This window comes from Lethenteron reissneri, chromosome 2 (genome assembly GCF_015708825.2).
Source record: "Lethenteron reissneri isolate LAM-NWPU_2019-01 chromosome 2, ASM1570882v1, whole genome shotgun sequence".
NCBI lineage: Eukaryota > Metazoa > Chordata > Hyperoartia > Petromyzontiformes > Petromyzontidae > Lethenteron > Lethenteron reissneri.
The window spans coordinates 5,929,328-5,943,621 of record NC_083780.1 but is presented as its reverse complement, the minus strand read 5'-3'; the positions used below and the strand labels follow the sequence as shown (position 1 = coordinate 5,943,621).

The 14,294-nt window shown below is 54.1% G+C and overlaps 1 protein-coding gene across 1 annotated transcript; it reads left to right on the top strand.

The window, feature by feature from the left end:
- The first annotated feature begins 1,156 nt into the window (after nucleotides 1-1,156).
- LOC133341739 (uncharacterized) lies at nucleotides 1,157-13,808 on the top strand. The gene is made up of 8 exons (XM_061550405.1): nucleotides 1,157-1,434; nucleotides 1,479-1,598; nucleotides 2,403-2,578; nucleotides 3,606-3,787; nucleotides 8,079-8,238; nucleotides 9,500-9,623; nucleotides 10,722-11,790; nucleotides 13,369-13,808. Exons 1-8 carry the CDS (start codon nucleotides 1,157-1,159, stop codon nucleotides 13,618-13,620), a joined length of 2,361 nt encoding a protein of 786 aa, XP_061406389.1. The 3' UTR covers nucleotides 13,621-13,808.
- Nucleotides 13,809-14,294: the final 486 nt, after the last annotated feature.

Genomic DNA, 14,294 nt, shown 5'->3' with positions numbered 1-14,294 from the left:
ATATTTTGCAACCGAAAATTTAACAAATATTTGGCGTTGCTGCCGCCGCTGCTATTACATTGGCAGCGCTGAACAAGCACAATTAACTAAACATTCAACACAGTCAATAATACCGACCTTCAAAAGAAAAAGTGTATAATTATCTAAATTAACATTTTATTAGTTGATTTGATATCTTCGCTTCTCTCCCCCTCAAATATAACATCTTGAAAGTCCCGCTCTTTGACATTCGCGTGAATTGTGTTTTCAAAAAAAAAATCTATCACCTTATCAAGTGTTGTAGATTCCTTTTGCGACTCATCTGAGTTTTTTTTTCTTCTGTTCAGCCTATTGCACATGTTTTAAATAACAAAAACTACAATCGCTATTCGAAAATGTTGAAGACATAAGGATAACTTAGTTTTTTAAATAAAAACCATTAATAAAGATGTCTAACATTTTATAATTGCAATAATTAAATGGCATTTGTATACAATGCATATACAACATGTAATTGTTTTAAACAGCACATACTTTTGATTAAATATGAATTTTATTTGAAATATCTTGGTGTAAAAAAACATTTTTCCAGATGCAGCTTTTTCAATTTCCTTCATTTGATGGAATCTTAACTCAAGATGTCATCAAATTAGTTAAATTGCATTTACGATGTATCAGCCTCTTCATGGACATATTCCATTTAAATATAATAATCAATAGCAACCCACAACAGAACACGAGCAGCAGCAACATTGGTTGCAGCGTTAACAGTACAGCAATTAGCAGCAATACCAACAACATCACTGACAACAGCAGCAGCAGCATCGTCAACATTGACAATTGCATCTTCGGCAGTGTCGCTGCAGCCTCAGCAGCGGTGAATGCAACAGTAGTGGCAGCAACAGCACCATCCGCCGCCATGCAACAGCAGAACTGTAACGGCAGCGATATCAGCAATTGCAGCAGCATTCATCATCATCGTCAGCATCAACAAGTCGGACCGGCATCGCAAACGGCAGCAGTACTTTCAGCCCCAAAAACATCAGTTACCGTCGACGGCATTGACCCCATTAACAGCAGCAGCAGCAGCAGCCTAATGTGCAATCGTTAACTGCAATCGAAGTGGGACATCAAGGGAAACGTTCGCTGCGACGAGAGAGAGAGAGGAGCGACAGCGATGTCGGGGGAGGGCGTGCGGGGGATGAGCGTGGAGATGCTCGCGTCCATGCTGGAGAGGGCGGTTCTTGGTGGCAAGGTGGTGGACTCAAGCGGCCGCGGTTGTGGCGGCGGGGGCGGCGGCGCTTGCGAATGCGGCGACGTTGGCGGCGCCGGCACGACGACATTGCCGACGTCAACAATAGCGGGGTTGATTTTTTTGGTGTTTTCGGCGATGCCGGTGGCGGCGGCGGCGGCGGCGACGATCCTGCAGCTGACGGCGTTAATAGTCCCGCTGACGTTGCCGATGGTCATGCCGAACGTGTTGCCAATCGCGCAAATAGCGTGCCAACCCTGCTCGTGATCGACGGGCGAACTTTCGCCGAGTTCAACAGCTGCCACGTGGCGTCGGCGCTCAACGTGTGCTGCTCCAAGCTGGTGCAGCGGCGGCTGCAGCAGGACAGGTGTCCGTGTTGGAGCTCGTGCAGCACGCGGCAACGAGCGGGTCTCAGGTGCGCTGACGGAGCTTTCGTGCTCCCCTTGTGTTGAAGAACTCTTCGCGCCTACGGATGCACGGTCGCTCTGTCTCCTCTGAGTGTAGGGGGTCGGCAACCAAAGTAACAAGGAGACTACTTTTTTAGAATTTGGTCAAACAAAACCTCAATATTTCAAGAGCCGCAATGCAAGTGGTGATTACGAGACGGTGTGCTGCTTAATAAATAACGTCACGAAGCGTCCTTAATGAGCCGCATGCGGCTCTGGAGCCGAGAGGTTGCCGTGCCCTGCTTGAAAGTGTAAACAAGTAAACCCGTAAAAACAAAGTTTTTCACTATAAATCCTTTATATGCGTGGCATCGGGGCGGCTAGAGTCCTCTCGTCCTCTGGCTTGAGATGGCTGCCACCTATGGGTCAGATGATTGTCTGGCAGCATTAAACAATTGGTAATTAAATATTTAATTTTCTTTTCCCTAAACAGTGTAAAATTTTGGAATTTTTTTCACGAAAATGCATTGTCACGCACAACGAGTCTGTGTGCAAAATGTCAGCTCGATTGGATCACGGGAATGGGTTAAAAAAACGACCGAAAGATTTGCACGGTCCTAAGCAAGCAAGCAAGCGAACTTAATAAAGGATTTAAAAACTGAATGAAGTTGAAACGCTTTTTAAATGGCTTCCCGCAAGGGGGCAGCAAAAGAGCTGTAAGGGGTCAGCCAAAGAGCCGCATCTTGGTGGATGTGTAGAGTGTGCAGAGTGTGCGGAGTGTGCAGCGTTGGCCGAGCGGTGTTTGTGGTCACGCAGGTGGAGGCCGGTGGCCGGGGGCGCGTCGTGGTGGTGGTGTACGACCAGCGCTCGCCGTCCGCTGCATCGCTGCCGCCCCACGGCTTCGTGTCCGTGCTGCTGGGGAAGCTCCGTCGGACGTTCTCCGACGTCTACCTCCTCAATGGTGAGAATCCCCTCATCCTAAAAGAGCAAGGCAGTCTGTGGAGTAACTCGATTTGCAACGTGGCGACGTGCTGGCGTGACGTTGTCGTGCGATTTCGTTGGGCCATTTGGAGCCGGGTCCAAAAAACACAAATGGGGGCGGTAAGGAAGAATCTGTGTGGCTGCCGAATATGGGGACTGAACGCTCACTGAGAGCGTAAATAAGCAACGAAGCGTGCACATTAGACCGGCCAACCGGCCCCTGAATGGACCGGCCCACGGGCATTGTCCCTATGGACTGCTGCCCTCTGGCCAGTCCGGTCCTGGCTGTGCTTCACAGGCTCAGTCTGCAGTCGCTTCGCCCCAGGGGCCGATGATTGCTTTGTGTTCTCACAGTTTGGTGATTTGCGGGTAATTTCCGCTAACTTTGCGGGTGGCTGTTGGGTAATTATCTCGCTGTGGGTTCGTTTGCTTGGCAGACAAGCGCCATGAATGGGAGGCCTGGAATCGCCCACAAGGTGGCAGTCATGTCCACGTGGGCAAGTCAACAGTGGTTATCCTGTGGATTGCCTGCCTCCACCATAGGAATTAAGATTATCTATAATGGATCAAGGCTGCAATAAGGGTGGGGATTAGCACTACCTCAAATTATTTTGGAGCAAGAAATCGCCGAATTTTTTGCGTTGTTGAAAGCAGAATTTTGTGTGTGTATCTGTGTGTATGGGGAGTGGTGGTGTAGCGGTTAGCGCGCTGCGCTACGAACCCGGCGACTCAAGTTCGATTCCTGCTCACGGCCAACACCAGTAACAAATATCTGAACCGGTCCTGGGCCTCCCCTAGGTCGACTCAGCCTCAAATGAGTACCCAGTGCAGTGTGAAACATCGCCACAAGGGAGACAAAGGCGGCCGGGCGTGGTGTTCGCCACCCACCGCCTCGTGTACCGTTCTGGCCTTCATAGGTACTGCTTGCTAGCAGCACTTGCCCCAACAGTCTGTTAAGGCTATACGGGGGGGGATCTTGTCTTTGTGTGTGCGCTGCATGTGTGCAGGTGGATTTGCTGCATTTCAGCTGCTGTTCCCGCAGCTGTGTGAGAACGCTAGCCGCGTGGACACTCGCACGCCACCTCTTGCGCAGCCCGTGTCCAGCCCTTCGTTGCACCTTCGCGACACTGGTCCGACCTGCATCTTGCCCTACCTCTACCTCGGCTCTCAGCGTGACGTCCTCAACAAGGCAAGTGGCTGAAAACCTCACTCATGAATGTAAACGAGACAGACCTCTGGAGCACCTTGATTAGGAATGCTGCCTTGGTGTTGGCGATATCCTGACATATTTGGTCATTGGCTGTGTTGGGTGGAGTAGGCTTTACGGCACACATATTACTTACGCGACATGACACATTAAATTAAATACGAATCGAAGTGTTGGTCGGGAATGCCCGCATGTTAGTAAACTCATCCACTTTCCTGTATCCTCGCCATACATAATCAGAATATTTATTTATAGTGCAGGAATCCGATGAGCTATGAAGCTATTTTTAAATCCTTTATATTAAGTTCGCTTGCTTGCTTGCTTGCCTGCTTTCGTGCTTGCTTGCTTGCTTAGGACTGTGCAAATCTTTCGGTCGTTTTTTAGCCCACTTCCCGTGATCCAATCGAGCTGACATTTTGCACACAGACTCGTTGTGCGAGACAATTAATGTTCGTGAAATTTTTTCCCAAAATTTTACACTGTTTAGGGAAAACAAATTAAATATTTAATTACCAATTGCTTAATACTGGCAGACAATCATCTGACCCATAGGTGGCAGCCATCTCAAGCCAGAGGACGAGAGGACTCTAGCCGCCACGCATAAAGGATTTAGAGTGAAAAACTTTGTTTTTACGGGTTTACTTATTCACAGATGTTCAGTAGGGGCACCTTGTAAGAACGTTACAACAACGAAGAGTGCAAAAACACGGTAGTAGTGCAAAGTACGAGATAAGCAAACATATCACCCAAACGCAACTCAAACGAAACCATCCCCATCCTACCAGGCAATGCCCCACTGAGGTATCAACTTATTTTCAGAAGCGACCTGGCCAAATGATAGCTCAACAAAGTAGGCCATCATTTGGACATTTATAGCGCCAAAATAATCTCAATCATCTCAATGCATGTTTTTAAAGGCAGAGGAAAAACCGGAGGACCTGGAGAAGAAATCCTCGAGACCACAGGGAGAACATGCAAGCTCCGAATAGAGGAGTCGGGGGGTCGGGATCGAACCCCCGACCTCCCGCATCCTGGGCGAAGTAGTTAACATCAATTATAGATTCGAAGCTTTCGTGACTGCAAGGATTCATACTCTTAGGTTTTTTCGGTAAAGTCACGTAGGTAAAAAATAAAATAAAAAGTTAATAAAAGTAATAATGGAAATAAAATAAAATAATAAATCACATTTTTATTATTTTATTTCCATTATTACTTTTATTAACTTTAAATTTTATTTTTTACCTACGTGACTTTACCGAAAAAACCTAAGAGTGTAGTTAACATCACACCACCGTGGCCCAATTGTTGACAATAAGAGTTACGCTGCGTCTTATTTCTCCAAACCTGAGAGTGTACACAGAGGCGTATGTATTTGTGCGTGCCTTGGTATTCACACAAAGGAAAGTGGTCACTACGAACCCGGCCACCCGAGTTCAATTCCCGCCCACGGCCGACACCATTGACGAATATCTGAACCGATGTTGGGCCTCCCCCAGATCGACTCAGCCTTAAACGAGCACCTTGTGCGGTGTACCAACGTCAGCATAGTGGAGACAATGTCAGCTGTGCGTGGTGCTGGCCATCCACATGCCTTCGTGTGGCGTGCCGGTCTTAACAAGTGCTCGCAAACAGCAGCACTTGGCCCCAACGGTCTTATAAGGCTATAACAGGAGGGGATCTTTGTCTTTATACTCTTAGGTTTTTTCGGTAAAGTCACGTAGGTAACATAATAATAATAAATAAAAATTTATGAAAAGAACTAAATTGAACCACGACGTTTCGAGGCAACACAAGTCTTTCGTCTTCAGGTGGGACCGTCACAGCTAAATTTACTGTATTAAGTGAAGAGAAATCCAGAGACAAGACTTATATACTGGTTAACGGGAGGGGGGAGGAGCTTATCTACATGTGTCAGTCAGGGACTGGGAGGGTGGCTATAAGGGGGTGGCGGGCTAAGAAGGGGAGTGTGGGCGGGGCTAGAAGGGAGGGTGGGGCGGGGCTAGAAGGGAAGGTGGGCGGGGCTAGAAGGGAAGGTGGGCGGGGCTAGAAGGGAAGGTGGGCGGGGCTAGAAGGGGGAGGTGGGCGGGGCTAGAAGGGGAAGTGGGCGGGGCTAGAAGGGAAGGTGGGCGGGGCTAGAAGGGAGGTGGGCGGGGCTAGAAGGGGGAGGTGGGCGGGGCTAGAAGGGGAGGTGGCGGGGCTAGAAGGGAAGGTGGGCGGGGCTAGAAGGGGAAGGTGGGCGGGGCTAGAAGGGGAAGTGGGCGGGGCTAGAAGGGGAAGTGGGCGGGGCTAGAAGGGAAGGTGGGCGGGGCTAGAAGGGGAAGGGGGGGGGCTAGAAGGGGGAGGTGGGCGGGGCTAGAAGAGGGGGAAGTGGGGGCGGGGCTAGAAGGGAAGGGGGGGGCTAGAAGGGAGGTGGGCGGGGCTAGAAGGGGAGGTGGGCGGGGCTAGAAGGGGAGGTGGGCGGGGCTAGAAGGGGAGGTGGGCGGGGCTAGAAGGGGGGTGGGCGGGGCTAGAAGGGGAAGTGGGCGGGCTAGAAGGGGGAAGTGGGCGGGGCTAGAAGGGGGAAGGTGGGCGGGGCTAAAGGGGAGGTGGGCGGGGCTAGAAGGGGAAGTGGGCGGGGCTAGAAGGGGAGGTGGGCGGGGCTAGAAGGGGAAGTGGGCGGGGCTAGAAGGGAAGGTGGGCGGGGCTAGAAGGGAAGGTGGGCGGGGCTAGAGGGGAAGGTGGGCGGGGCTAGAAGGGGAAGGTGGGCGGGGCTAGAAGGGAAGGGGGCGGGGCTAGAGGGGAGGGGGCGGGGCTAGAAGGGAAGGTGGGCGGGGCTAGAAGGGGAAGTGGGCGGGGCTAGAAGGGAAGGTGGGCGGGCTAGAAGGGGAAGGTGGGCGGGGCTAGAAGGGAAGTGGGCGGGGCTAGAAGGGAAGGGGGCGGGGCTAGAAGGGAGGGGGCGGGGCTAGAAGGGAAGGGGGCGGGGCTAGAAGGGGAGGGGGCGGGGCTAGAAGGGAGGGGGCGGGGCTAGAAGGGAGTGGGCGGGCTAGAGGGAGGGTGGGCGGGGCTAGAAGGGAAGTGGGCGGGGCTAGAAGGGAAGTGGGCGGGGCTAGAAGGGATGTGGCGGGGATAGAAGGGAAGGTGGGCGGGGCTAGAAGGGGATGGGGCGGGGCTAGAAGGGAAGTGGGCGGGGCTAGAAGGGGAGGTGGGCGGGGCTAGAAGGGGAGTGGGCGGGGCTAGAAGGGAAGGTGGGCGGGGCTAGAAGGGGATGTGGGCGGGGCTAGAAGGGGAAGGGGCGGGGCTTAGAAGGGGAGGTGGGCGGGGCTAGAAGGGAAGTGGGCGGGGCTAGAAGGGGAGGTGGGCGGGGGCTAGAAGGGAGGTGGGCGGGGCTAGAAGGGGAGGTGGGCGGGGCTAGAAGGGAAGGTGGGCGGGGCTAGAAGGGGAAGTGGCGGGGCTAGAAGGGAAGTGGGCGGGGCTAGAAGGGCAGTGGGCGGGGCTAGAAGGGAGTGGGCGGGGCTAGAAGGGGAGGGGGCGGGGCTAGAAGGGGAGGGGCGGGGCTAGAAGGGGAGGGGGGCGGGGCTAGAAGGGAAGTGGGCGGGGCTTAGAAGGGGAGGTGGGCGGGGCTAGAAGGGTGAAGTGGGCGGGGCTAGAAGGGAAGGTGGGCGGGGCTAGAAGGGAAGGTGGGCGGGGGCTAGTAGGGGCAGGTGGGCGGGACTAGAAGGGAAGGTGGGCGGGGCTAGAAGAGGAAGGTGGGCGGGGCTAGAAGGAAGGTGGGCGGGGCTAGAAGGGAAGGTGGTCGGGGCTAGAAGGGGAGGTGGTCGGGGCTAGAAGGGAAGGTGGTCGGGGCTAGAAGGGAAGTGGGCGGGGCTAGAAGGGAAGTGGGCGGGGCTAGAAGGGAAGGTGGGCGGGGCTAGAAGGGAGGTGGTCGGGGCTAGAAGGGAAGGTGGGCGGGGCTAGAAGGAAGGTGGTCGGGGCTAGAAGGGAAGTGGCGGGGCTAGAAGGGAAGGTGGGCGGGGCTAGAAGAGGAAGTGGGCGGGGCTAGAAGGGAAGGTGGGCGGGGCTAGAAGGGGAGGTGGTCGGGGCTAGAAGGGAAGTGGGCGGGTCTAGAAGGGGAGGTGGGCGGGGCTAGAAGAGGGGTCAAGTGAAGAACCTCCACAGGGATTACGGCCGATGTTGGCTTCCAAAACCAATTTTATTTTATTATTATTTTTTTACCTACGTGACTTTACCGAAAAAACCTAAGAGTATGAATCCTTGTCTTTGTGTGCACCCCCCCCCCCCCGCATGCTCACCGCAGGAGGTGATGCTGCAGAGCGGCATTACACACGTGCTGAACGCGAGCGTCGGCTGCCCGCGACCGGACTTCATCCCCGAGGGGAACTTCCTGCGCGTGCCGGTGCACGACAGCTACTGCGAGAAGATCCTGCCCTGGCTCGATTGCACGGCAAACTTCATCGGTGAGCACGTGACCCACATCTCGCCCCCCCCACTAATAAAAAAAAATCATGACCCTTAGTGCGGCTCGGCTGGATGGCATATCTCATGCGGCACAGTGGCGAGATGTTAACTCCCTCGCCTGTTATACAGGAGGTTGTGGTTTCGATCCCGGCCCTGACGCCTGCTGTATATTTTGGAGTTTGCGTCTCTCTCTCTCACTCTTGTCATCATCACGGTGGCTAGGAGATGTTAACTACCTTGCCTGGTATACAGGAGGTTGTGGTTTCGATCCCGGCCCTGACGCCTGCTGTATATATGGAGTTTGCATGTCTCTCTCTCTCCTCGCGTGGTTTTTCTCTCCGGGTCCTCCAGTTTTCCCCTCCACATTTAGAATTAATGTCGCTGCTATACATTTCTATGTGATAAGCCACACGGTTGGGCTATCATTCTGGCCAGGTCGCTTCTGAAAAAGAGCTATATAGCTCCGTGGGCCTTACCTGGTACATGTTGTTTATGTCGTTTATTGTGAAATTTGGTCACAGTTCCTATGATCACTGTTACATTGCTTTATGGCTTTATTTTGGTGATTTCGAAAAAAAATTGGTTTGGCCATGTTTGTTTGTTGTAGTACGGAGTGTGGTTGTTGTTGTTGTTGTTTGACTGGCATCCCACTGGGATTTTGCACACAGCGTTGGTGTACGGTGCTTTTTTTCTGGAAGACTTTGCAGTTTTTTCCTGGATTTTCTTTTTGCGCATAGTCACTTTAAGATGTTTCCTTGTTCATGTTTTTGTTTTTTGTTTGTTGCGGTTGCACCCGATTCAAGAGAGCCGAATGGCTCACAGGGCTATACCAAATAAATGAAACTGAAATGAAACTGAAAACCTGGTAAGATAAAAAATAGTTTAAATTTACTTTAAATGTCATGGCCGATGCAAAGTGCGAGTGCTCACATGAGTTCTGGAGGTCCCGACTGCCCGGTGCTTTTCAGCGGTGACACGCGCACGCACAGCCTCAATCCTAGTCGATGTCAGAATCCGAATCGGCAAATATTATTAGTACTGGAGGAATCCAACGAGCGAGAAGCTCTTTTTTATCCGCAGACTTCCAGTAGGGGCACGGGCTCAGAGCGTTACAGCAACAAACAATACGAAAACACGCTGGGAGCGCAAAGTATATGAAACGTAAACAAATCGCTTAAAATATATATTCGTGTGTGTCTGCGTGTGCGTGCCTGGCTGCCCCTCCCTCCCCCCACCACACGACCCGCTTTGCGCTCTTAGAGGGCGTGCGTGAGCGCGGGAGCCGCGTGCTGGTCCACTGCCTCGCCGGGATATCGCGCTCGGCCACCGTTGCGATCGCGTACGTCATGCGCTGCAAGCGCCTCTCATCGGACGACGCCTACAGGTCCTGCCGACTCACCCGCTCGCTCCGCCCCCCTCCCGCCCTCACCGCCTCCCCCACGTACCCCCCTCCACTCGCTCACCAATCCGTTTATTACTCACCTGATGGCTGGCTCACTCGCCCACGCTCGTACTCATTGATGACGAGCGTCGCGTGGGTTGAAGACATGGAGGGAAATTAGGTGGGTATTGTGACTTCCCTGGCTGGTGAGTTTTTGTAAGAGACGGCCGTTCAACTCTGCCCAAAGCGTTACTTTTATGCAGGCGTCGATTTTTGGTTTGTTCGCTCCGTGAAATGTATCGCGGCATTTTGTCTTGGGTAAAATGAGATTGGGGCTGTTGAGCATGTTATGGGGGGAAGAGCGTGGTACGTGGTTGGCAGGCTCAGGCGGTGGTTAACGGCACTAGCAACACATTTCAGCGGGCACCAGACATTTATGTATGGTTATAAACAAGCAACTGTGTACCTTTGCATGGAAAAAGAACGAGGAACAGGAAAGGGAATATCGAATCAGAATCTTCGTTTAGACTGGAAGAATCCGACAAGCCATGAAGTTATTTCTCACGGATGTCCATTAGGGGCACGGGGTCAGAAGGTTATACCAACAAACACGGTAGGAGTGCAAAGTAGAGAAAAGATAAACAAGTTACTAAATACAAATTAAAAAAAGTGTATCAGTACAAATTGTACAAGTACATGAATTCATGCCGAGAGAGTGACAGGGAAATAAGAGGAAAAATTACGGATGAGGAACGGACAAAAACAGGAGTGGTGGGTCAGGAGAGATGGGGATAGGGAAGACGAGGCTGGGCAAGGGCCTCGACGCTGTCCGGAAGCAGCGTGTCTTCACAGGGGAGAGGGGAGGGATTCAGATTAGAAGTGGCTACACACAAGGCACGTGATGTACGGCAAGGCTCGAGCCGATTTAGACGAATAAATGTCCGTGTAAACATCCGCCCTCTCCATTCAGTGTATATCTCGAGCGCCTTCCAGCAGCAAACTCGCTGTCCTGTTAAGTTCAGTTTAGCGCAGGGAGGAAGATTCTCGGCGCGTCACACGTCGACAGGAGCTGACGCTCGGTGCTCTGTGTGTATGTTGTAGGTTTGTAAAGGAGAAGCGCCCATCGATTTCACCCAACTTCAACTTCCTGGGGCAGCTGCTGGAGTACGAGCGTGAGCTGGGCACAAACCTCCACGTCCAGCAGCAGCAACAGCAGCAGCAGCAGCAGCACCAGCAGCAGCAACAGCACCAGCAGCAGCAAGTCCATCAACAGCAGGAGCAACAGCAACATTCCTCACACACATTGCACAGAACACAATTTCAGCATTACCTACAACTGCACCAGCAGCAGCAGCAACAGAAACTCCACGGGCAGCTGCGGCAGCAAACGTCGCTCCAGACGCAGCTGCCGCACAGCGGGCAAAGCCCGTTGCCTTGCCAACAGCAGCAGCAGCATCAGCAGAAGTCGAACCAAGAACCGCGGTCAGCAGCGTCGACGTCGACTTGGTCAGGGCAGCTCGGTCAGCGGCCCGGCACAGCGGGCGCCTCGACGGCGACGGCGCGGGGGGGCGACGCGGACGCTGCAGGCGACGGCGCCGCTCTGTGCTCACGACGCGAGTGGGGCGGGGAGGGGGAGCCAGCAGCAGCGGCGGCGGCGGCGGCCCTCTGCCTCGACATCCACTTGCCCGTGACCCCCTCGACGTTTGCGCAGCCGCAGAAGCGAAAGCAGCCAACGACGAAGCATTTCTCGCCAGTCATGGAGAACCCGGATTCGCCACTCGAGAGGACAGAGAGCGCCGAGCCCAGCGCGGACACGCGCGTGAGCACGCAGCCACCGATGGGCACGGAGACGCCGACGGGCGCGTGGGTGAAGAGGCAAGCGGGCGCACACGCGGGCAAGCGGGTGGAAGCGAATGAGCGAACGCGAGACTCCGCGGAGCCACGTTTGCCGAGCGCTCCGATCCAGAGGAGCTGCAGCGTGGAGGACTACCTCGCCACGGGGCTGTTGCTGGGCATCACGTCCGGCGCGCACGGACAGCCGTGCCTCCACCAGCATTTGCTGCAACACCGCTACTACTACCGCCAGCTCGGCCTGTGGGCCCACGCGCCGTCCGTGCCCTCGCTGACTGGGCCGTGGGATCCCAAAGTGGAGCTCCGCCGGAGGGACAAGGTGCGCTTGTGTGTTAGCGCGTAGCCTTTGTAAAGAACAGTGTTGACCGCATTCCGATTCCTCACTCTGACCACAACCATAGCCTTCAATATTCTAATTATTTTTATTTTACTAGATAAGGCCCACTGAGCTATATAATACCTATTTGTCAGACGCAACCTGGCCACAAATGATAGCTCAACGACGCGGCTTACTATCATGTGGAAATTTATAGCAGCCAAATACGCTAAACGCGTGATGCTGATTATAAATGTGGAGGTACAAACTGGAGGACCTGGAGAAAAATCCACGCGACCACAGGGAGAACATGCAAACTCCAAATATACAGGCGTCAGGGTCGGGATCGAACCGACGACCTCCTGCATAATATAACTTGCGCACCACCGATAGTTCACGTACAGACTCCTCTCTTCTGCTTGTGACTGACTTTCACCGTGAACCTGATCTGGTTTTAACCACACTGGCACGTGTTGTCGACCGCCTGTGCACTCCAATCATTGTGCTGGGCACGGTGGCCAGGATCACTCTTAGTTCATTGTTTTGGGAGGCTGGTGTTGGTGGATGGAACAGAGATTCGTTTGTGTCGCACACCTACCGTTAGGAAAGAGAGAGATTCCTGTCAGGAGAAATGCAGCTAGTCGGCTGCTGAACTGTGTTGACTCTTGAGTGTCATCCCCTTGTATGCGTGGGTTCTCTCCGCTCAGGTTTCCTCGGTAAGGGGTCGGGAAAACCTCACTGGGAGATTTTGTGAGGCCTCTTCTGTGGGTTAAACGATATTAGCAGGTCACACCCAAATGACGGGGGAGTGTTTGCCCAGTGGTTAGTGCACTGGTCTAAGCACCCAGCAACCCGAGTTCGATTCTCGGCCATGGGAAAAGATACCTAAATTGGGCCTGGGTCCCAAGTTCACAAAACCTGCACTGACGAGCGTGATGAAGCTTGGTTAAAAACCTTGATTTTCACACACAGCATCGGGACAGTGGCTTGACAAAAGGCCAGAGGTCGCAATCGGGTACCCGATACCCGTACCCTACCAATACCCGGCTACCCGTACCCAGGCGGGTACGGGTACCCGTTTGCGACCCTGGTGCGGCCGGGTACGGGTAGGCCGTGAGTCACTGGTGAGTAACCGTTTGTCACTCATTTCCCAACGTCTTGTCTCTTCTCACAATTCAAGTTTCTAGAATCAACCCACCCGCGCCTGCAACATGGCTTCATCCCAGAGGTCGCAATCGGGTACCCGTACCTACCCGATTCCCGGCCGGGTACGGGTAGCCGGGTATCGGGTACGGGTACGGGTAAGGGTACCCGATTGGGACCCTGGTGCGGCCGGGTACGGGTAGCCGGGTATCGGGTAGGGTACGGGTACGGGTACCCGATTGGGACCCTGGTGCGGCCGGGTACGGGTAAGGAATCAAAACCCGTTTGCGACCTCTGCAAAGGGCCTTAAATTAAATTCGTAGTTACTTGAACTTAAACCGTAACTCCTAACACGAACGCTTAACCATAGCCATGGTCAAACCGTGACATCTGTACCTCAACACCGCGTGTCCTGTTGTCCTCTCCCCCCACTTGCAGGCGTTGGACGGCCGCGGATCGCGCCGAAGCTGGCACGAGGAGACACTCCTTGAGAAGCAGCGGCTTGCTCGGCGCAGCTGCCAGATGGAGTTTGAGGGCTCGGCGCGCCTCTTCCTCGCCGCCGCCTCCTCCTCCTCGTCCTCCTCTGCCTCGTCCTCTGCTCCCAGCTCCACCTCGCCGCTTTCCGCGCACGACCCGATGCCCAAGCGCGCCAGCTTTTCCGGCAGCGCCGAGCTAGTCCAGGTGTCCTGAGGTTGGCGTCGGCTAAACTTTCGTCCGCCGATTTTCCCACCCGTGTTGGATCCCGATTGGCCGTGCACCGTCGATCAACTCTGCGTTTTAGCCCGATGCTTGGCCCCGATCACCCCCTCCGGCTTTCAGCTTCTCCCTCCTGCAAATCCTGCTCACGGAGTGGCGAGCGGATGGCCTTGAAGCGTCCACGCGGGGAGCGGCCGTCGATCAGCCCGAGGACCTCGCGGCGACGGTCGGAGAGGATCCGCACGTTGCCTTAATGCATCGGGGGACTGACCATCCTCGAATTAATTTGCGTATCCCGAGATTGAATAGCTGTGCCGTGACCGCAGCGGTTGCCTTTGCACAAAAACTCTGCTTGTGCGGATGGAACGTCACGTGATCGATTACGTTTTTTCGGAATTTAGCCACTTGTTCTGATCATCTAGCGATCGTTTGCTTTGTCTGTGCTGCACCGTCGTTTTGCGTGCCCCTGTGGGGATGGGGGGGGTGGAAAGGGGGGCGCTCCTTGGCTGTGTGTGGCTGCGTGTGGCTGTGTGTGGCTGCGTGTGGCTGTGTGTGGCCGCGTTTGCTGCTCCCCTGCACAGACCTCGACCGTTGCCCGAATTTCTATGGCGGTGGAGACTCCTCCAAGAGCCATCCCAGTGCGTCTTAACATCGCTGTTACTCTCCAA

Coding starts and splice junctions, on each gene's coding strand:
- LOC133341739 (XM_061550405.1), top strand. CDS start 1,157: ATGTCGGGGGAGGGCGTGCGGGGGATGAGCGTGGAGATGCTCGCGTCC. Junction 9,624..10,721: donor TCATCGGACGACGCCTACAG/GTCCTGCCGACT, acceptor TGTATGTTGTAG/GTTTGTAAAGGAGAAGCGCC. Junction 11,791..13,368: donor AGCTCCGCCGGAGGGACAAG/GTGCGCTTGTGT, acceptor CCCCACTTGCAG/GCGTTGGACGGCCGCGGATC.